We start from the raw sequence: 23,290 nt of genomic DNA on the forward strand, positions 1-23,290 counted from the left end.
CACACACACACACACACACACACACACACACACACACACACACACACACACACACACACACACACACACACAATCACACAAACAAAGACACACATTCTCTAAAATGTTCTCACACTCTCAAATCAGATAAAATAAAAAAGGAAACGATGCAAGGCTATGCAAAGAATCAAGGTAGCAACAGATCTAATAATAACACATCTGGCAGATCTATTTACAAAGTGCCTGTGGAAAACGGCCTACATTGTGAAGCAGTTGCTGTGAGACTTACAGTACAATACTATCCGACGTGTTGACACGTCACATGACCACATTGAGACCCAGGTCTTTGATCCCGCGATGCAAAGTGTAGAGTATGCACCATGACCTTGTCACAGTTGGACATGTTGATGTAAATTATTTGAGTCTATGCTACTTCTGATGACATGTTTCAAGCTAACAACAGTGATGAATGGTTTCTTCTGCACATAATGGGCATATAAGTTTTTATGATTTTGCAGAGAAGTTAAAGACTACAAACATGGCCACTTTGCCATTTCCGACAAAGCCAAGACAGACCAAAGGTTTTTAAATTAGAAACTGTGGGCGTGGCTGATTTACCATTCCGCCCACTTCCAATATAAACTGAATTCTTACTTGTGTTTCGAGAGATGCTTCATGAACCATATTTAGAAGGCAAGCTTGTTTACCTTGTGTCTCCGTTAGAATAAACCACGTGTTGAACATTTACCACTCTCCGAGTCATACCTAGCCCGAGAAGACCATACCACAGAGGATCAAATTAGTTTTTCATCAATGTTTACCACAATGATGTTGATTATAAACACCATGAGTGTCACGACGCAGGCCCTGGAAAAAGGGACACACAATTTGCATCCACCTTTCCAAATCAACATCCCCCAAGAGGAAGTTGCCCAATATAGTATGCTATGGACATGGTAGTTACCTGATGAACCAGTAGACTCAGACAGGTCGATTTGCTCAGGTTGGCCTCAGAGCTGTCCTGACTACAGACAACATTCCTGATATACGGTGATCCTTCCTGAGAAGAAAGTCATTTTCCGTTCTTCATTATGAGAGTCTGTTGTGTAATTACAAACGTAATAACTTTATGCAATTGTGTATTTTTCTGACATTGGGTGTGTGTGTGTGTGTGTGTGTGTGTGTGTGTGTGTGTGTGTGTGTGTGTGTGTCCCTCTTATTAGATGTTTAATATTTAGGGATATGGCCCCTGCACAGATTGAGTTTGTCAGCCCAAACTAAAGCATAGCTCCCTCTGGTGTTTGTAAATGGCACTGCGCTCTCCCGAGCTCAGCCTTCTGTATTGATTGACTTCAGCCTTCTGTAAAATATCCCTTCGTTTTAGAAACGTTTCTTCAGCTTTCAGGGCCGCTTGTACCACTAATGGAACACATATGTGATCATCAGAGATAGATTTTGCATAGAAATGAATTATTCACAACCAATTCATTCATGAGATCAGACTTATTACTTACACTAAAATATTTGCTTTGATTTGCCCTGCTTGAAAAAAGGTCACGACTTCTATTTAATGCAATACACTTTCATGCAACATTTATTAACCACAAAAAAGATATGTTAGACTTAGGCCTGTTTTATTGTCATTTAATAAGTCCTCCTTTACGGGACTCCAAAACCAAACGCGGATCAGCGGCACTATTTCCAACACGTGGCCAAACATATATGACATCAGTAGTGTCATTGTGGAAATTTGTCAGAGTCCGGTTAGGCCAGTATATACTCAGTTTCCGTAGTGTAGTGGTTATCACGTTCGCCTCACACGCGAAAGGTCCCCGGTTCGAAACCGGGCGGAAACACATTTTGGAAATACTTTCCTAATTTTGACCACCATCAACTAAAACGTCTACATATAATTCACGATTAACAATAATTCATCAATATAACATAACAATGATAATAATAATGAAACCTTTGTGTTTGGATGTGAGTGTGTGTTTGTGTGCGAGTGTCAGCCCATAGTAGTGCTTCCGTATCAGATCTTTTGAAAGAAAGATAAGGATAGCATTTAAATATATATATACTACTATCTTCGAAAGTCCAAAGACCACTGAATCGTCCTTCTTTATGTATTTGTCTTGGGGGAGCACACACACACACACACACACACGCACACACACACACACACACACACACACACACACACACACGCACACACGCACACACGCACACACGCACACACGCACACACGCACACACGCACACACGCACACACGCTCAAACGCACACACGTACACGTAAACACGAACACGCGCGGGCGAGAAGGAAATAAATAGACTAGGGTAGAAGAGTTCTTGACTTATTTGTGTTACAGGCCTTTTGCCAGCACCGACCAGGAAACTCCATATTTGGGCAACAGGATGTCGATTGCGGAAGCAGGATATCCTTGCATGGGCAACCGGGGTGTTGACTTGTTGGACCGGGGAAGCCAGTGACGATTTTATTGGCTCATTCAATACAAACGCATAAGTGTAAATCCTAGACAAGAGTCTATTAAAAGTGGGAGGGAAGGCGGCCTGTCACTACCTGCCTTTGGTGGTTAATGTGCCGTTACGTTTAATAGGTTGACATTACATTGGAATGTATGCCGTACGGAGTTTAAAATTATCAGTAATCGCACCGCAAATAGCCTAAGCCTAGGTATTCATAGCTGTCGCAAGTACAACTATATCCATAGTAGCACTAAATATTTAATCTTTCATTATTTTTAGGTTTCAAGAACCGACGGTTGCTAGTCTTAGATTATTTGTAGTCATTATAGCACACACTTATAAAATATTAATGATCTTATACCTTTTTTTATTTAAGTTTGGAAATTGTCTGGTTAATTATCCGACAGAGAAACAGAAAACTCAATTGTGTTCATTTTTTTTGTTTATTTACTTTCAACACCCTATTTAATGGGGCATATTATGTAGTGGTTTTTCTTCTTTGGCAGAAAAGTGCTTTCAAATAGCCATACAGATACAAAAAATAAGGCACTATAAGGCAGTATGCAATCAATTCAAATATGAACTGCATATAAACTTCACCATAATTGAAATACCTACTCAGTAGGTACCAACACAACATTCCCATTACTGTTATACAAGTACACTATACAGGTATACACTATTTACATGTACAATAAAAAATATATAATCCTATTTTTGTTACAGAAATACAATCTTTGTGCACGTTCTCAATACAAACCATCGTCAAGCATTATTGCTAAAGGCACAGGACATAGAAAACATTTGATCAAGCGCACACTTGGCATTGTAACTATCGTAACGTGATTGGTCTTACAGAGCATGTTAAACCTCTCTTGGTCATCGCGGCTGGTAATTGGAGGAAATAAAAAAAAAAAGTAAAAAATACTTTGGATCAAAGTCTTTTGAGTTTGTCCGACAGCACCGGTCTGGTGTGACCGCATCACATCCGGACGGAACCGCCACGTCTTGCTCCTGGTTGGTGGGTCTGTCTATCTGTCTCTCTGTCTCTCTCCCGCCCTCAGCAGACGTCAGAGCCGTGCGGCGAGGAGCGTCTGCTCACGTGCTCCCAGTGGGGGCTCAGGCCCGGGGAGGAGGAGGAGGCGTAGAGGTGGGGGGCCGGAGAGGAGGAGGAGGAGGGCCCCTGTCCGTAGACGGAGGAGGGGGGGTAGAACAAGGCCCCTGTGGGGGAGGAGAGGGAGCCGCAGGAGGAGGAGGAGGAGGAGGAGAGGGAGGGGCTGGACGGGGAGGAGCAGTACTCGGACGTGGCGCCCGGGTCGCTGCAGGGCGGGCGAGGCGAGGAGGAGGAAGGGGAGGCGGAGCTGAAGGCCGCCGACGCCGCCGCCGCCGCCGCCTCGGGCGCCATCTTGCGGTCGCGCTGCCTCAGGTGGATCTTGCCGTGGCGCTTGCACTCGTCGCTGCGGGCGAACTTGCGTCCGCAGTGGGCGCAGGCGAAGGGCTTCTCGCCGGTGTGCGTGCGGATGTGCGTGGTCAGGTGGTCGCTGCGGCTGAAGCTCCGCATGCAGATGCGGCACTGGAAGGGCTTCTGGCCCGTGTGCACGCGCACGTGGCGGGTCAGCTCGTCCGAGCGCGAGAAGCGGCGCTCGCAGCCCTCGGCGGGACAGGCGTAGGGCCGCTCGCTGGGGGTCTTCTTGTACTGCCGGCCCAGCGGGTGCTTCCGGAGCGGGACGGGTTTGCCCCGCGGGCCCCCGGGGGCCCCGGTGAGGCCGTGGCCCAGGGGGATGTCCATGGACTGGGGCTGTTGGGTCTGGGGCTGGGGCTGGCCGCTGGAGAAGGCCTTGATGGTGAACAGGGGGGTGAGGGGAGGTTGCTGGTGCTGCGGCTGGACGTTGAAGACGGAGAGGTCGTGCACCTGGCCCAGGACGGGCTTCTGGTCCTGGGGGAGCAGGCCGAGACCGCACCCTGGCTGCTGCTGCTGCAGCTGCTGGTGGGGGTGGTGGTGGGAGAGGCGATAGTCTGGGATCATCTGCATCATGGAGGGGGGCGCCGGGGCGGCGTGCCTGGGGGCGGGGCTCGGGTTGTGGTAGGCGAGGGGAGCACACGAAGATTGGACCGACGGGTGAGAGAATGTCTGGGAGGGGAACGCCATGGAGTGGTCCATGCCCACGGACTCCGGGTGCAACGTGTGCGGGGAGGAGGAAGACACGGACGAAGCGGAGGAGGAGGAGGAGGACAGCTCGCAGGCTCCGGATGAGGAGGAGGGGGGGGGAGTGGCTAGGCTGACCAGCCCGGTGACCAGGCTGAGGAGGGACTCGGGCCAGATGTTGCCTCCGCTGTGGGTGGTGCTGGTGGGGCCGCAGGTGGAGCTGGGAGCCGGGGAGGGCTCCAGGCTGAAGCGGCCACTGTAGGCCAGCGGCGGCAGACGGGCTGGGAATGAGGGGAGACCCAGGAGTTCTGAGATTATCTTGGATTCCTCACAGCAGGCCGAAAGCTCGAGGAGGCTGTCTGGATGAGACGGAGGGGGAAAGAGACGTTATAGTGGTTGTTGGTTTGGCTTATTTCTGCAGCATTATTCTAAAATCGGACTATTTTACAGGGCAACCTTTTTTAAATTATGCAGGAAACGTTTATTAGTTTCGCTTTGGAGCTTGAAGAGTCAATGATTTATTGGCATAATAAAATATGTTGTTGGAAATTTGATTTGTTGCGACGTCGCAGTTTAAAGTAAGTGAATGCAATTGTTTTTAAAGATCCAATTATGCAATAATACACACACGCCTATATCGTTTTGGTTGCATGGCAATAAACAGAAAATCACAGCTATTCTTTCAGACCATTTTTGTAAAAAATAAAAAATAATTATTATTTATTATTCGGAGGATCCCCTTACCTCCACAAGGACGATCCACGTCTCCGCTCTCCCCGGTCAGAAAGCCCAGTCCGTCAGTAGAGGCGGTCAGGAAAGAGTTCCCTGCTGCAGCGCTCTGGAGCAACAGGTGAAGCTCCTCCAGCTTCTGATAGCTGTCCAGCGGCGAGTGAGGAGGCGCAAAGCCGCCAAGAGGGTCGGATATTTGCAGACTGGAAAGAAACCGCTCTGTCTTGACCGCAGCCATGTCACGGATGTCCTGGGACTTGCTGCTCAAACGAGTGTCCAGTCGCTGCGGATCTAAAATCTGTTCCGCTGTCTCAGCTTCCACCGATGTCTGTGTAGCCGGTGGAGAGACACTTTGGTCGGACTCTTGCCGCTGTTGATGATGGTGGTGCAGACTTAAATGATTGAAATGATGTCGTCTTGAATCCAGAAGGTTGCATAAGCCTATGTTAAGTGATGCGTGACAAATGCGTGAATTGAGTTTGTTATCCAGATATGACTTCAAAGTCAGCGCGGAGGTTGCGTGTTTCAGTGGACTGTTGACAGCGCTTGAACTTGGGAATCTATGCTCTGTTTCAATGAGCCTTCCCCGCCTTATAAAGCCTCTTGTCGTGACGCTAAGTTCCGAATATGGCGTGAGGAAGCCCATATTTGGGCATTGTCCTCGGAAGAAAGACACGGATAGGAGTTGCACTTTATATTCATGCTTTTTTATCGTGGGTAATTTATCGATCATTCCACACAGAAAACTCGGTGCACCAGCCAGGCTTTTACTAACATGACATAAACGGTATGCGTTGTGTGAGTTTAGCGCGCCGCCATAGCCGGAAACGACTGCTACAGCGAAGCAGCAGCTCTTCATATGGAGTGGTTCCGGTAGCGTCCTACTTCCATGCCCATACATGGTATTTCCTCTAAGAATGCTGATCTGGGCGTTTAGCATAAATGGAACCCTACCCTGCAAGTCCCACAGCGATTATTGCATGAATAAAAGTGACAACAGACTGTTTTAAAATGTAAGCAATGTACCGGTATATGTTTCATTATAGGCAAGTAGAAAACAATTATATTATATATTATATTATATTTCAGCTTGCCATTTGCAGTCTTATAAAATAAAACAACTCTAAATCGACTTGAAATATTTTATTATTTAATTTATGGAATCAATTATTCTAAAACCTTCAAGACTTATCCATCGATAAAAATGTAATAAAATGTTAGAAGAACCATTTCAGCATTCTGGTAATTTAATCAATATTTTATCCAACGCAGAAAATTCTAGCATATCAAACGGTACAAATTAAAAAGCAAAAGTCAACCGATTCTAGAGCACTGTTAACGCATGTCTACTAACCAGTCTATAAAGTTAACAAATTACCAACATCAGCGCCGTTCTTCTCCTGCGACGTCTGCCGACCCCGCACGTCCACGTTTCTCCCTGCAGCGGTCCTGAGCAGCAGGTGAGCCGCCTCGGGCCGCTCCACAGGGTGCCTCCCTCTCCCCCTGACCAACCTTACAGGATCAACCGCATACCTGCGCTGATCGCTCCCCGCCTTCAATGAGCTCGCCTGTCCCAGCCGCCACCTCACAAAACACAGCCGCATGAGATAAATCTCCTCTTGAGGGCAAAAGCTGTCAGGGGAGACGCATATGTTTGACATATAAGTCTGGAGTGGAAATATGAGGACGCGACATGCTCCTCAATTAACGCGTTATCTTCTTGACCGCTTGTGTGTGTGTGTGTGTGTGTGTGTGTGTGTGTGTGTGTGTGTGTGTGTGTGTGTGTGTGTGTGTGTGTGTGTGTGTGTGTGTGTGTGTGTGTGTGTGTGCGTGTGTCTGTGTGCGTGTGTCTGTGTGCGCGCGTGCGCGCGCGCGCGTGTGTGTGTGTGTGTGTGTGTGTGTGTTTACACCTGGCTCTCTTGTTGGTCAGGGTGAAGACCAGGGGCTCCCATGTTATAGCCGGCTACATGGATAATATGCTATGCTGCCTCATACCAGTAGATGGCGTAGTTCGACACGTCACTAAATACCCAAGTAAAGAGAAGCAGATCGTACAAAGATGGCTCGCTTTAGCAGTTAACACCTTGACCAGACTAGGCTTCTTGTTGTAAACTACGGTAGTCGTCATTGGCCAGATGCGCCCGAATGGTCTGTCCTAAATTTGCAACAACAGCCAAAAACGCATTAAGACTGAATAACCAGGATAGAAATGGTAGGCCTACCTGCCTATTAGCTTGTTGATGGCCAAAGGTTTGTGGTCACACACCTTTGAATGTATTCGTGAACAGATAACACTGTTCAAACAGAGTCAAACATAGACGGTACATAGGAGATCTACTCCTATGTACCGTCATAGTCCTATACAGGGGATTAGGATTCAAAGCTTAACTGGTATATCCCCACCCATACACCATATGTCATAAAACAACTGAATAACGTCATTTGATAATGCCTGTAGGCCTAGTAGGCCGCAAAGGGGAAAAAATCATTGAATACAAAGCAGAATAGGTAATTTTTTTGTGTCTTCGTTTTAAAGCATTTAATGTAAATCACTGTTTTCAATAATTCTGAAACCTTTTACAACCAAGAAGATGTGCCATAAAACCTTGAGAAGTTATGTTGCCAAGTCAGTCCATTATAATAGATGATAAAATGCTGAAATGATGGAAGAATTATTAAAACATATCGGGCCTATAAATATTTTTTAGCCCATCTACAGCACAGTTGTACCGTCCTTCATAAGCTAATGTGTTTAGTTTAGGCAGGCTGACTCACCAACCAAGGTCTGGAATATTTATTCAAGTATTTTTATGAAAAGATAAACATACTGAGAGAAACACACCACCCACATAAATATACCGGCTCAATAGGTCCAAACATGAGGAGGCGAGTGAGTCATGAAATGAAAGAAGCATCAGCCAGTCGAAAGGTCTATTATAAGCCCATACAGATGACTGTGATTAAAAGTCAAACTCTTTGACAGCTTGTATAGTTTCTTCTGAGGAAGCAACATGTGTTATGTGTGTGCCTGAATGTGTGTGTGTGTGTGTGTGTGTGTGTGTGTGTGTGTGTGTGTGTGTGTGTGTGTGTGTGTGTGTGTGTGTGTGTGTGTGTGTGCCTGAATGTGTGCCTCTCCGTGTATGTGCCTGCGTGTGTGTGTGTGTGTGTGTGTGTGTGTGTGTGTGTGTGTGTGTGTGTGTGTGTGTGTGTGTGTGTGTGTGCCTTGGTGTGTGGGTTGAAGTCTGCTCTTGACGTTGGTGATGTAACACTACTCTCCTCCTGAGAAGCGCACACATTGAATGTATTTTCATTGCTAGTATTAACAGCAATACGACGAAGAAAAATACAAGCGCAATACAAGGTGTTCAATTATATTGGACATATTGTCAAATACACAGTGTCAAAAACTACACACACACACATACACACACAGTCACACAGTCACACAGTCACACAGTCACACAGTCAAACACACACACACACACACACACACACACACACACACACACACACACACACACACACACACACACACACACACACACACACACACACACACACACACAGGACAGAGAGATAAGACACGGACATACGTTAAAACTATGCAGGTACGTATGTCTTTTTTTTTAAATCCACGCCCCCGCAACATTGGTTGAATTAGCCTGAGTTCAGAACACACACGAGGAAGATCAAGTTTCTGATCGTAATAACTCAATATGGTTCAAACCCTAATCATGAAGACTTTTGTGCTTTTTTTATTTGTATTAATAATATTAAGTAATATGTGTTTTGTAGTTGCTGTGTTATTGATCGTAGGGTTTGATTACAATGTTGTGGTTGTAGCCGCCCCCCAGGTGGATGAAGAACACGTACTGCACCATGAACTTGACCACCAGACAGCAATCAATATATCAATCAATACTCAGATAAAAAATAAGATAGAAATCTGGTATCTGTGGCTGTCCTAGGCCTCTAATAAGCCTGTCCAATAATTTCCCTAATTTCCCTGTCTGGCTCCCTACTTATCCAGCTACCTGTGCACGCTCTGCCTGTGCACTTATTGTATATGACCGGCGTCCTTGACAAGGCTAGACATTGCTATTGCTAAAGCTAGCGAGCTTTTAGCATTGTTGAGTGGCTTTGGAAGGAGGTCTGAAGAGAGGGGAGGGATTGTTTCCGTTGGATTCCTTCAAAATCTATCTGCTCCAAGATGGCTAATCTAGCTTCAAGTCCCATAACATCTTGGTTAAATTACCTTAAATCACAGCCTCCCCCTTGAATGTGTTACGTTTTCACCAGAGGAAGCGATGCATTGCGGTTGGATCTCCAGCGAACTCACTGACCGTGGTCGTGGTGGCCCCAAGAGGAGACAGGGTGAGGAGCAGGCAGGGTGTGTCCTGATAGAACACGCGGATGAGGTTCTCAGGGTCGACCATGGTGATGATGTGAAGCTCCACCAGATGCTCCACCAGACCGGGAACATTGTTCCTCCATCTGAGGCCCAGAGGCAGCAGTCGCCGCCGCTGATCCTCCCCGAACTGACCGGGCAGTTTGACATCTGAAAACAGTCAGCGGCACGAAGCACAACACATTGAACAGAAGGGGATCAAACACAAACAGACACGCACCCACCTCACGAGATTTGACACACACACATGAAATCACACGCATACACAAGATCACACACACACATACACACATACACAAACACACACACACACACACACACACACACACACACACACACACACACAAACACACACATACACAGATACGCACGCACACACACACACACACACACACACACAAAAGACACCAAACACACACACACGCACCGACACAAATACACAGACAGACACACACTCAGCCACACACGTAGACGTAGACACACATACAAACAGACACACACACACACACACACACAAAAGATCGCACACAAACACGCACCCACGTGCATACAGACACTCACCCACAGGCATGCACACAGACAGACACAAACAATTTACCACATCGTTGGGGCTAATAAGGACACTAAAAAGGCCTTGTCAATTGCCGAAGTGTCCTTAGTGTCAAGTGTTAGCTCCAAGCCTGTTTATTTGAGCTGCTTATCCCCGCATGTTTCCTTAGCCGTCCAGCCTGGCCAGCCTGCTCACCGATCCTTTCAGCTGCTCCAAAAAGTCTGGGGTATACTTTATAGTCTCATGTAGATCTAACTTGGTCAGAACATACAGATCGCTGTCTTTGGCCGCCCTGTCAGTCAAATGTACACACACGGTAGCACACACGGTCACACACACGGTCGTGACTCTGTCACTCCATGACGGAGACATGTATCATAATGTCAATGATACATGACAATAATTTCATGCATCAATGGTTGTTAACTGTAGACTATATCGAGCACGAGATTCTTTAAAGGCCAAAGTGATTATCTAAATGTCAGCTAGCTTAACAAAACTATCAACCCAGACAGGACAGTAGGCCTATAGGCCTGCTGGCTACCGATTTACCCAAAGATATTACATGGACTTTAGCCCTCGGGTCATTTGACAAATTTGTAAGTATTTCAGCAAATAAATCTTGAATAAATAAATAATATAAATGTTTAAAATATAAAAGTTTTCAAACCGCTATGGATACCAACGGTTCTAACGGAACGTTGTTTTCGTGCGTGGGACAACAGCGCGCGTCACCAGCAGCAGGAGCGTGTGTTTGTTATCATGAACATCACTGTAACAGAATGCTATGCTGTATTTAGACTGTAGTCGCTATAGCAGCGAGGGCTATAAATAACGCGAGTCAAGCTATTTAGCTCTGTTTTTATTACCTGGAGGCAAAAAAAAATGAAATATGTCAAAATAAGTAGTTTTTCTCTTTGTATCATAGGTTTTACCGCCCCCTATTGGCCATTGTAAATCACAACAGATTCCTGTTCCAGTTGCGTCTTCATACATGAAGATAAAGATTTAAAGAAAAAACGAATGGTTTAACAAGCTTTCACATGTTTTAGCTAAACCTGTAACTGCTGAAACTCTATTGATTCCATATTTGCTTCGCAAGATTTAACCTTGTGTGAGTTTCGTAAATGAGAGGACAATAAATAGCATGGGTTTAGTCTTCGGTGAAGATCTGACTGTTTTAAATTATTTTGCAATATCTTTCTGTCAGTTCATGTAGGTTTGTAAACTGTTACAGAGGGAGAATTCATCGGTTGACTAATGGATTTAAAATGCCTGCTCCCCTTTTCCCTCTATGATCCACACTTAAAATGGTAAACGTAGCCTATGCCGTGCATTTAACAAAGGACATAATCCCTTGTATTGTAAGCTAAATAATAAATAAGATAACAAGTACACCGTTTTCTTCCCTTTTCATTGTAAAATAATTTCCAATAATCTTTATTATACACAAACTTTTGAAATTGCCTCCATTTTTTTAACACATACAATAAAAAACATTTCTAAAAGACAGAGATGACCTGCCTACAGTCTCTCAGCTAACATCTTTACACATCTTTTTCTTTTATTTTTTTCCATCATTTTTTTAAATGATTATGGTTGCTGCAGCAGTATAATATTATATTACAGTGCACCATCCGAATACAGTGGCCTCTTCCATTTTGAAGTTCTTGATAACTCATTAAACACAGTGCATTGAATGCCTACATCAACCCATCCGAGTCAGTGATGAACAAACATATTTATAAAAAAAAAAGCAACTACAGACAATGAACAAATTTTCATCGCTGTCTATCCTCGCTGCACTCAATTTTGAGGAAAGAATAACTTGTAAGGCATATGCTGACTGTTATAATTCTATGAGTAGACTGTGATGATTCCCGTGAAGAGTGGCGGGTGGGATGAGACCGAGACATGAGGACGGCCGCCGCGGAGGCTGCGTACCGCCGCATGTTCCCGTCACGTTGTGCAGTAATCCAGACAAACACACTTCAGCATTTTGTCTGTAAATTATTTGAAAATCTGGTAACGTTTATTTTTTTCCACCCATAATCTTTTTGAAAACGTAGTTGACAGTAGATCAGAAAAGTAATCTTTCATAATTTTTCTTGAATTTGACTTTTTGAACATGCATTTTAATATTCTTCTTTTGTATCTAAACAAGAGTATGCCCCAGGCGGAACAGAAACCCTGGGCCTAGGAATCCCTGAATCCACTCAGCCCCAGGTCTGGCCCTCAGCCTGTAAATATAAATACAATATGTGTTGAGTCTAATGGCGTCAGCCTCCATCACTTGGTTCTGTACACACCGTCTCTACTCAGTCTTCCCCAGAAAAGAAGATTGTGGTGTTCAGACACTGTGTTGCACTCAGGTAACTATCAGATGGTAGCGAACAGAATGCATCAACATTGTGGTAGCATTCAAACTGGAGCTCATGTGTGTCATGTCAAAAACCACCAGGGAAGGGGTTGGTTGCAATAAAACATCTGAGCTTTGTTATCAGTGTGTGGGGGGGGGGGCGATAAAGGGGGGGGCTCCCGCCGGAAGTCAACCTTTTAAACACTGGGTCACAGAGGTTTGTATGCCCCTTGGCTGCGGAGAAGGTATCGTCTATGTAAGACAGCCAGGACTACTCTGCTGAATCCTGCCTCGTCCGTAGGTGGGATGATCGCTGCAGTTAGGATGTCCCACTACTGCCCTACTGTTTAAATACCACTAGACAGTTTCCCTGTGGCTAGCCGACTGGCATAGTAACGAGGTATAAGGCCGAAAGAGTTCCCACTGCGTTTTTAACTTATTCAACCTGCTCCAATGTTTCAGAACAGGTAGCCATATGTCAGATGTTTAGTAGATAGTTGTATCCAATCCAATGCAACAATGCTGAAATGAAGTATATGGAAGTCCTCTCGTTGTACCTCTCCAAGAACAGACAGTATGTATATTCGGAGCATTCCTGTATACTTTTATTTTCTCAAGCTAAAAAATCACTTCTGCAAGTGAGGACAGAAACTGCTTTTCTATGCAAGTTTGCAAATAAATAAATAATGCAGAAACATGTTTAGAGCTGGTGGCAGATATCAATGAAATCTCAATTTCAAATTGAAAAATACTTCTAAGGATGTTTCGGGGGGGGGCTATGACTCAACAACACAGCCATGTTCATCCATTTGATTCCTAATGAGGTTTTACTTTCCATGTGGTGGGGGCCAACACATGGTTTTAGTGCAGAAGAGCTCTCTCATATGATTGATTTGTGCATTTCATCATCCTGCTTAAGACATTTTCAGTACTGTGGATTTCTGTAACTATGCAAAGCATCTTTCATTGACTGATAACCATGGCTGTGCGATAAAGCAATCCATCTCAAGCTATTTGGCTACGTCTAGCTATTGTTTCAGCTCATCTTGGGGATCGAGTGATGGAACATTAATTTGATAGCGTCAAGATTGGTTTTTAGTCAATTGAATCATGTTCATATTTGTGGTGTTTTGGTTAGGGGTGTTCATTTGGGTTCAATAGCAGGGTTAGGGCTAAAGCGATGACTTAGGGTGAGGGGGGATTCTAGAAATCAGGGCTCTGCTCAGTTTGACGAGTAGGACAGACACACACACACACACACTGTAAATGAATGTAGCAGCCGCTTGCACCATCCAGACTTTTTCAACAGCACTGTTTGGGAGCTACTGGTAAAGGAATGTGTGTACACTCACATGGAACAACAGCGTCAGTGACTACCTGTACTCAGTGGGGCCTTGTTGGGTCTTACCAAACTGCAACGCTATCCCAGGTATCGCCATGCCAACGCCTTTACCCATCAAGTTCTTCGTCCAGAAAACCTGCTTACTGTTGATTTGGTATTATAATTTGTATACCAATAATTATTATACTAATTATAATATTATTCCTCCAGTTATCCCACCTGGTATGCAGTCCTGATTCCCCTTATTTCCTGTATGGGAATAATGAAGATCATCTGGTTTTATGTTATGGGCAGGATTCTAGCAATTGTGAAGGTTCAAACCTATAAGCACTACTGGTGTGATCTGGCAAACACCATTTCAGATATTGGCAAGATAACCTATTAAGACTGTGGTGGTATGGGCTCTGCTCTGAACCTAAGGGACTACACCTTACATAATATCTACCCCTGTCATTTATGCTAGTGCTGTGATGTCAACTTTCATTGACGTCCGTCATTTTAGTGCTAGCTTCAGCTATCAGTTTACAGTCATGCAAATCTTAAATTAACCTAGTTTTATTTGACGCGTTAATGCGTATGCACTTTATTATTTTTTTGTAAGGACTGTGCATACATACGTTACGTCACATGCTTCTTAAAAGAGAATTTCTCTTACCGATTACCACGCTAATTGATATAGCATACCCAGTTCTTTTAAGTTTCAATAAAAAAAACTAAGCACCTGACACGTTTAATTGAATAGTAAGTGCACTATGTGGCCTGGAGGTTTAGGTTTCATCTGCAGCATTTTGATGAATTCTGTAATGGGGTGTGTCAGGGTTTTCCTAGGCTTACTTCGTAAGGTCGGTGGCATGGCGATACTGGAGAATACGACAGGGTAACAGTGCAGTCTGGTGACTAGCCGGAGTGTGGTAGCGTCCACGAGTACTGGACACCAACCACCACTAATTATTAAATGGAAACCTTGACGATGTGAACTCGTCTGCAACATTAGGAAACAAAACGCCATGCCGCCATTCGACCGACAGCCGCGGTTCCTCGAATTGGTCTCAATTTGTCATTCTACAATTCCCGAAAAACAATACCAGGGTGACGTTTTTCGAGGTAAATCACAGAAAAGCAAGCTTTGACTCGCCAGTCCTCATGTGACACTAATTCAGCCAAAAAATTAATGCGACGAGATTCTCAAATGTCAAGGTATTCATTTAATGTTGAACGTATAAGCTGACCGGTGTTCTTTACGTCTCTAAGCCCTGGCTATTATTTACCATCTCTTTCACGGGCGGCTCCCAGGGGGTTTACAAACGCCAAGACCCAGCACTGAGTTTAACGATGGTGGTGGTGGTGGTGGCGGTAGTCAAATCATAACCGTTGTCATCAATCAGCCGCGGTTAACTCCAGCTCATCCAATGAGAGAAGGCGTTGTTCCTGAGAGCCCTGCTGATTGGCGTTATGCGGATCACCCTGGTGCGACCCCGGGGGGGAATCGAGTGTTTTTTGTTTTTTTTTGCGCGATGTGATTCACAGAGGAGGAAAAGAAACCAAAAAGGAACGGGAGCGGGGAGGAGGCGATAACTTATACTCGGCGAAACAGAAGAAGAAGTAGAAGAAGAAGAAAGGAACCAAAGTAAAAGACCTTCCAATATACAAAGACGAGGGTCAGTTCTCCTCGATCATGTTCAAGTCCAGTTCTGTACAATCCCTTTCGAACACGGCCTGCAGGGCGGCCTCGCGCTCCCCTTTGTCCACCGCGCCGCCGCCGCCGTCGTCGTCGTCCTCCTCCTCGTCGTCCTCCTCCCCGCACTCTTCGTCGCTCTCGCTGAGCGGGCCGATGCTGGTCCGGCCCAGGCCCTCGGCCGGGGAGCAGGAGCCCCGGAAGTCTCCCAGGAAGGGGTCCAGGCCCATGCATATGTCCCCGCCGCAGGCCAGCCTGCCCCCGCCTCGCTCCAAACAGTGGGGGTCGATGCTACGCGTCTGGAGGCGTCGGAGGGCCCGCACACACACACACGCACGCGCGCACACGCACACACGCACACACGGAAGACCAATGGGGAACAAGTTAGCACATCGTGCAGGAAAATGCTAGTTTAACAATGTGATTTTACTACTGCTGCTGCTGCTGCTACTACTACTGATGCTGCTACTACTACTACTACACCTGATGCTGCTACTACTACTACTACTACTACTACTACACCTGATGCTGCTACTACTACTACTACTGATGCTGCTACTACTACTACTACTACACCTGATGCTGCTACTACTACTACTACTGATGCTGCTACTACTACTACTACTGATGCTGCTACTACCTCTACTACTACACCTGATGCTGCTACTACTACTACTACTGATGCTGCTACTACTACTACTACTGATGCTGCTACTACTACTACTACTACTACTACTACTACACCTGATGCTGCTACTACTACTACTACTGATGCTGCTACTACTACTACTACTACTACTACTACTACAACTGATGCTGCTACTACTACTACTACACCTGATGCTGCTGCTACTACTACTACTACTACACCTGATGCTGCTACTACTACTACTACAACTGATGCTGCTACTACTACTACACCTGATGCTGCTGCTACTACTACTACTACTACTACTACAACTGATGCGGCTACTACTACGACACCTGATGCTGCTACTACTACTACTACTGCTACTACTACTACTACAACTGATGCTGCTACTACTACTACAACTGATGCTGCTACTACTACTACAACTGATGCTGCTACTACTACTACTACTACAACTGATGCTGCTACTACTACTACTACAACTGATGCTGCTACTACTACTACTACAACTGATGATGCTACTACTACTACAACTGATGCTGCTGCTACTACTACAACTGATGATGCTACTACTACTACAACTGATGCTGATGCTACTACAACTGATGATGCTACTACTACTACAACTGATGATGCTACTACTACTACAACTGATGATGCTACTACTACTACTACAACTGATGATGCTACTACTACTACTACTAATCCTATTCATCCTAATAATTCTAAATCCTTTGGGGCTATGACACTTACACTTACTATCGTTATTAGGATAAATATTTTTCACGTTTTTTATTTTCTGTAGTGCTCTGTTGCAGCGAACCCGTGTTACTACACTGTTACAATATAACATCATGCACGTGTACTTTACAGAGCGCCGTCTGGAGCTGATTAGAGTTCTGCCGTGGGTCACACTCAAAGTTACATCAACCCCAAAGAGCGAGGGGCTCCAGGGGCGCGGCCTGTACCTGGGTCATCTTGGTGAAGTCCAGCACGGGCCGGGCGCAGGGCCGGTCGGGGTCGCGGCGCCGCTTCAGGCCGGGCTTGAGCAGCAGCAGGTCGCAGGGCTGGGAGTGGCAGCGGGGCAGCTGCGGCGGCAGAGCGCGGCGCAGGGACGACGGCGTGCTGCAGGCCGAGGAGGGCGAGGCGGGCACCGCCGGGCACGCCCGGGGCCCCGCCGCTGCCGCCGCCGCCGCCGCCGCCGCCGTGTGGCAGCCGGCCGGGGGCGGGGGCCCGACGGCCGCGTGGCAGGGCACGGGCGGCGGCGGGGGGAGGAAGGCGGTGGAGGCGGCCGAGTCGCGGATGAGCACCGGGGAGAGGGAGAAGCGCCTCTGCGGCGGCGGCGGCGGGTGCAGGGGCGAGGGCGACGAGGAGCAGGACGACGGCGAGGGGAAGAAGCAGCAGCAGGCGCCGCCGCCGCCGCCCGCTGCCTCGCTGGGGTCCCAGGGGAAGCTCCAGGGCAGCGGGGAGTCCGGGGACAGCGCCAGGCTGAAGAAGGTGGGGCTGGACGAGGAGTGCAGCGAGGAGTTCAGGGAGGAGCTGGGCGCGCGCAGCGGGCAGGGCCCCGCCGCGCCGCCGCCCCCCATGCCCGCGCCCCCCCCGCCCATGGCGCCGCCCCCGGCCATGCCCACGCCGCCGTGGTACTGTTGGCGGCTGACGGGGGTCCAGACCCGCGAGGCGCTGGGGCGCCACGTGTAGCGGCAGCGCGACAGGTCCTCGGGCACCGAGAGCGAGCGGCAGTGGCGCTTGGGCGGCGGGGGCGGGGGAGGGGGGGGCCCGGGCCCGGGCGGGGCCGCCACCGCTCCGGGGAGAGACAGCTGAGAGGCGGAGGCGCTGGGCGCCAGGGCAGGGTGCTGATGGGGGAACGGAGGGGACGGATCCAAGGGGTCTCCCCCCTCTTGGAGGTGTGGGTCCTGGGGCATGAGGGGCACAGGGCCAGGGGGGAAACTGGAACTCAGTAACCCCCCCTGCAGGCCAGGTTTGGAGGGAGGGCACAGCTGCCAACAGCTGCTTTCTGGGACGGAGAGAGATGAGGCCGTTAACGATAATTACGAAAGAACAATCAGGAAGGTACCTGAGGGTCAACTGCTGGTCTTTATGCGGCAGTGAGCGACCGTCTATCGAATGTGACTCATGTGTGCACGTGCACCTGTAATCGCGCATTTGCGACCATTCACATGCACTTTTCCTTGTCGCTTTCCTTCCGTGTATTCGGTTTACAATTAGACTTATGTGTTGTGTATTCCATGTTCTTGGAACAGTAGTTTCTCGTTGAGCTAGAACGTGAGGTCAGGACAAGCTTAGCCCTGTTGCTATGGACACAACCAGATGGCTTGCTTGTTGGAAAAGGAAACATCTCATTTTGAGCTAAAAGTTAACATTATGCTTATGAAACGGAGACAATAAACAGCCTGAATAAATAAAATACGGGTCACAAGACTTTTTTCCGTTCAACTAACATGGAGCTAATTATAGATAAAAGCCTCACAGTTTCTCTGTTCAGGAGTTGTAGAGTATAACAGCACGCCACCGGAAACTAAAACATTGTGTTGATACACTTTGGCTCACATATTAAAGGAGTGCTATTAAATTCTGCTTGACGATAGCCGGGTGAATTTTATGTGTGATTTCACCACTGAAGTCGACTTGAGCAAAATATAAAGACCCCTCAAGTTGAACCATCTACCACTCAAAGGCACTTTGTCTGTAGGAATGATCTGTATTCCTGTGTGCACAAAGATTATTTCTCGTGGTTAAATTTGAAATGTTTGCCTGTGAACTGTGAGACGTCCTGAATCCTGATGACATCATTGATGTGGCTGGTGTTTTAATTTGGGTAGTGCCCCAAGTTTTACCCCAATAAAGTGGGCCCTATACTGAACTCATGCAGTGTTTTTACGTATTACTCACCTGGCATCAAGCCATCTGGGGAACAGCAATGTGTTAAGTTTTTAGGGTCCAGCCGGGACTAACATTGAAAGACAGGCAGAGAGAAGGACAAAAATAGACAGAGAGATTAGCAAGATCAGAGATAAGACACGTCAAGAAAGATCACAATTCATACACAAAAAATGTGTCATCAATATTTTGCGTCGGCTACAGTGACAAAAGGTGTCAGGGTGGTCTCTGTGGGCAGTCTAAGAACGAGGGGCTGTGGTCTCTATAGGGACCACCGCACGCCGCTTAATGCAGTGGAAAACAACAGAAAGGTGTTGGGTGGATGACGGTTTAACATCCAAATCCCTTACAGATTTCAACACCCCATCCAAGGCAGCGGTGGTGGATTTTAAGGTCACAAATACATGGGGACGGATATTGAATATTGTTGGAAAATATCGGTCACAGCCATAAACACAGTTGTCAAGAAAACAAAAACGTCGCGCCATTTTTGTACACTGCATCCTTACCAGGTAGATGTCCCCAGGATGGGCGGCGTTCCCTCTCAGAGTCTGGCTCCACAACCCCTCCACCACCAGAAGTGGGACCATGGCATGGTGGCAGGGACCGGGGGGGTGGGGGGGTGGGGGGGGGGGGGGGCGGAGAGACCGGGCCGAGGGGGGAGAACGGACGGGAGAAGGAGAGAGAAGGGAGAGAAGGAGGAGGAGGGGAAGGAGGGAGGGAAAGAGGTGTGACCTAGGAGGTGTCGGTCCGTTGGGTCCGTCTTCAGGAGGACGGGGAGGGACTTAAGAGTTGGAGGCTCCTCCTCCTTTCCTCCTCATGGACAGGTAGCCCCTCCCACTATCACAAAGACATTTTGGAGGCAGCGGTCCCCTCCCGACAACTCACCTACAGCGGAGGACAGCAGGTAAGCCATCAGTGTTAAGCAGCTGTAGATAATCATACCAGTGCGGGGTTCTAGCTCAGCATACTCAATAGACCCGACTTACAAAGGGCAATAAGTTGGATCAGTTATTGACCTTTAGGATGCAATATTAGGCTGGGTTTGGTTCAATCTGGTGCAATCAACAATACATGGAAATGGTCTGCCGTCATTCCAAGTCAAACAATCCCACTCAGGGTCAGTGTAAATTAAACAGACATAAATCCTGCTGTCTTTTGGTTTGGTTGTATTTGACGGATGACGATGATGCAGATCAAGTCGTTAGATGCCATTACAGGGATTGTGGGAGGTTTTACCCACTTTATTCAGAGGTGGCAAAGTGAGAGAAATTCCCTATTCAATTAAAACTTCATGATGCATGATCCAATGCACTTATTATCCTACCATTGTTATTATATCAGAATATTTTAAATTAGTAAAAAACAGTACATGCTTATTTCTCTGATAACCCAATAAGTATGTTCCTTAACATCATGTACAACAGAGAAACATTAACAGCAATCTATGTGTGGTTCTTTGCTTCAATTTGATGTTGAAGCAACCCTATAAACACTAATCTGTTCATCAAGCTAGTTCGCTGGCTTCGGACATCCTCCAACAACCAGACAGTGGATCACTCAAGAGGACTCCCAAAAATCTAAATATAATTTGGGTTGAATCTTGGCAGCCAACGATCCACCACAAGGCATGCAGAAGATTAGATCCAATTTAATTCTCTATGCTAATCTATGATTCACAGTATAATGCAGATCTAAACAGACACACCCTTGAATCAGATCACAAAAATATATATGTTATGTCAAATGTAACACTATGACGCCTAGTGTCATACAAGATTAAATCGATTTATTTTCCTTTAAGTATCCTATTTTGTAAGAATCTGTATGCATCTTACAATCCAAATGTGGCATTGGAAAGTTGTATTAAAACCAGACAATCCAAGTTGTGCCAAAATGTCAGGCTAATGCAAGCTCTTGCTTCATTTTGTACTGAGAATGTTCAGAGTGACACATCTCTTCAAAGTGATGTGTGACAGCGTGTTCCCAACTGGACTGGGTGCAGGTAAAGCACCCAGTCCACACACACACTTCAACCCCGGTATTAGCACTGGCCAGGCTGATGTGTACCATAATGTGTACTAAAAGTTGTGGCTCAATAGCTGAGCATGATCCACTCACTGCTTTGATGGCAATAGATTGCTAGTAAGAATTGAGTCTGCATGTGTGTGTATGGAGAGTGATGTTCTTTCCAATTATTAAAAGGTGCATCCGTTTTCGGTATGCAAAATCCTGTTTCTCAAAAAAAAAGTAAAACTCACTAGCCTTACTCATTCGCCTTTCAACATTGGTGAGGTTGGAAATATTGAATGTCTAGATATAGGATTCACTTGCTGTTATGATGGGGCTGGTCCTTTGAATGCGTGTAGGTGAAAACACCGACAACTGAAAAATCTCGGTATTTTCTTTTTACATTGGATCTCTGTGAAGTGTTAAATGTGGTAGCGGGCCCTCCTCAATGGAAACGGGCACTTTGTGTACCTAACAAGGTGCCATTGCACTGTGATGACGGACCAAGGGCCGCTTGGCATAATCTGCTCGTAGCCCGTGGCTAGCGCAGTCCCTTGTTTTCAATAGGAAATGCTAAACCGAGCTACCTTCCCATTCAAATAAATCAATGCGCTAAATGTTGAATAGCGATAAATGGCTCAATGACAAAATGATAAGGAACGCCACGATATTAGCTACCTTGCGTTTATTTGCACACACACACACGCACGCACACAAACACACACGCACACACACACATACACACATCACTAACGTTACAATTTCATCCATTCATTTAGATTTAAATAATTACATCTCACACTTCTGAAGGTCGGTCACCTAAAAAAAATTACACGGTGCATGATCCTCTTATTGAAAAATAGCTGGCAACGTTTATAACGGGCGATAAACAGGATCAACGTCTGCAGACCAGACAGTGGGCTCCGGTTAGCTCGCTTGCATCCACGGGGGCTTGTGGCTAGCGGTAGCAGCTAACACTAGCTAGCTCATGTTGACCTGTTCCATCGTTAGCTCGGGAGATCAACATTGTAACTTACCCTACGGCGATTTCACACAGATTTCCCAAATCGCTCGGCTACGGCCGTCTGTCGGGCATCCCCATCACGCCACCCCTATGTAATCTATGTTAAAGGCATAATGGCTGCCATGAACACATCAGTGGAGCCCGTGGTAATAATGCTAATAATCTCAGCAGCAGCAGCCGCCACCGTTACACCATCAGCCGGCCTATCTGGACCACTGTGTTCGCATGTCGGAAAACACGGCGAGCCGAGCCGCACGATCGGATGCTGCGAAGGCGGTGCGAGCGACAGGGATGGTTTCCGTTACACAGACACAAGACACAGCGATGCGCGGTGGTTTTAGTCGCGGGGAATAAGATGATCTTACCTGGTCGAACCCGCTGCCGTTCGGAGGTGAACCGGCTAGGATGGATTAACCGATTTGGAGTTGAGCGGGTCGCACGGTGTCAGGACAGAATGTGCGTCTCGGGTGTGTTGACCTAGTATCAAAAAAGCAAAACACCGTACCGCTCGTCTGCTCCGATGCCGTTTTTTTTTTTCTTCCAGTGACTGAATGTCGAGTCCGATTACATTTCTATGAAACCTCCATCGAAAAAGTGTTATGTTGCGTGTGGAGATATCGTTACGTACAATCAATTCCCCGCGTCGTTTTATTCCGAGTGTTTTAATTGCGTCCACACGCCCGTGAGCGATCGGGATTCATAAATAGCGTTTACGGTGCCAGCAGAGTAGGAGGGACGACGGCGTGGTCTCGAGTTTGAATCAAATAAATCTGAATTAATATTATTTTCATATTTATTTATTTAACAAAGACGACCATCAATATTTTATTTTTTGTTCATAACCGTATGAGCCGTTGTAGATATGCAATTAGACTCCCGACGCATGGCTGTTTGGATGATGGGACTTGTAGTTTATAATAGCCTACATTGCTTGTTTACCAGCTCTGGCACGTTAAGTGGCGCTTGATTGTATATCATACTTCGTACAATCTCTTCGAAATTAGATTGCAGAATCGTGCATTTGTGAAAG

The 23,290-nt window shown here is 46.5% G+C and overlaps 2 protein-coding genes and 1 non-coding gene across 4 annotated transcripts; 1 reads left to right on the plus strand and 2 right to left on the minus strand.

Annotated features, from left to right (window-relative positions):
* The first annotated feature begins 1,762 nt into the window (after nucleotides 1–1,762).
* trnav-cac (transfer RNA valine (anticodon CAC)) lies at nucleotides 1,763–1,835 on the plus strand. The gene has a single exon. It is a non-coding gene; the product is annotated as a tRNA-Val (tRNA).
* Nucleotides 1,836–2,887: 1,052 nt separating this feature from the next.
* Nucleotides 2,888–5,906, minus strand: LOC115547598 (early growth response protein 1-A). The gene is made up of 2 exons (XM_030361951.1): nucleotides 5,358–5,906; nucleotides 2,888–4,972 (listed from the first exon to the last, which is right to left on the minus strand). Exons 1-2 carry the CDS (start codon nucleotides 5,578–5,580, stop codon nucleotides 3,528–3,530), a joined length of 1,668 nt encoding a protein of 555 aa, XP_030217811.1. The 5' UTR covers nucleotides 5,581–5,906; the 3' UTR covers nucleotides 2,888–3,527.
* A 6,402-nt stretch (nucleotides 5,907–12,308) lies between these two features.
* fam53c (family with sequence similarity 53 member C) lies at nucleotides 12,309–22,987 on the minus strand. Of its 2 annotated transcripts, none has more exons than XM_030362205.1 (5): nucleotides 22,626–22,987; nucleotides 19,736–20,114; nucleotides 19,239–19,296; nucleotides 17,297–18,342; nucleotides 12,309–15,975 (listed from the first exon to the last, which is right to left on the minus strand). In XM_030362205.1, the coding sequence occupies exons 2-5, from the start codon at nucleotides 19,814–19,816 to the stop codon at nucleotides 15,661–15,663; spliced, it is 1,500 nt and encodes a 499-aa protein (XP_030218065.1). In that variant the 5' UTR covers nucleotides 19,817–20,114; nucleotides 22,626–22,987; the 3' UTR covers nucleotides 12,309–15,660. The 2 variants fall into 2 exon arrangements, with proteins under 2 accessions (XP_030218065.1, XP_030218066.1); XM_030362206.1 differs by lacking the exon at nucleotides 22,626–22,987 and adding an exon at nucleotides 22,274–22,601.
* Nucleotides 22,988–23,290: the final 303 nt, after the last annotated feature.

Source organism: Gadus morhua, chromosome 7 (genome assembly GCF_902167405.1).
Source record: "Gadus morhua chromosome 7, gadMor3.0, whole genome shotgun sequence".
Taxonomy (NCBI): Eukaryota; Metazoa; Chordata; class Actinopteri; order Gadiformes; family Gadidae; genus Gadus; species Gadus morhua.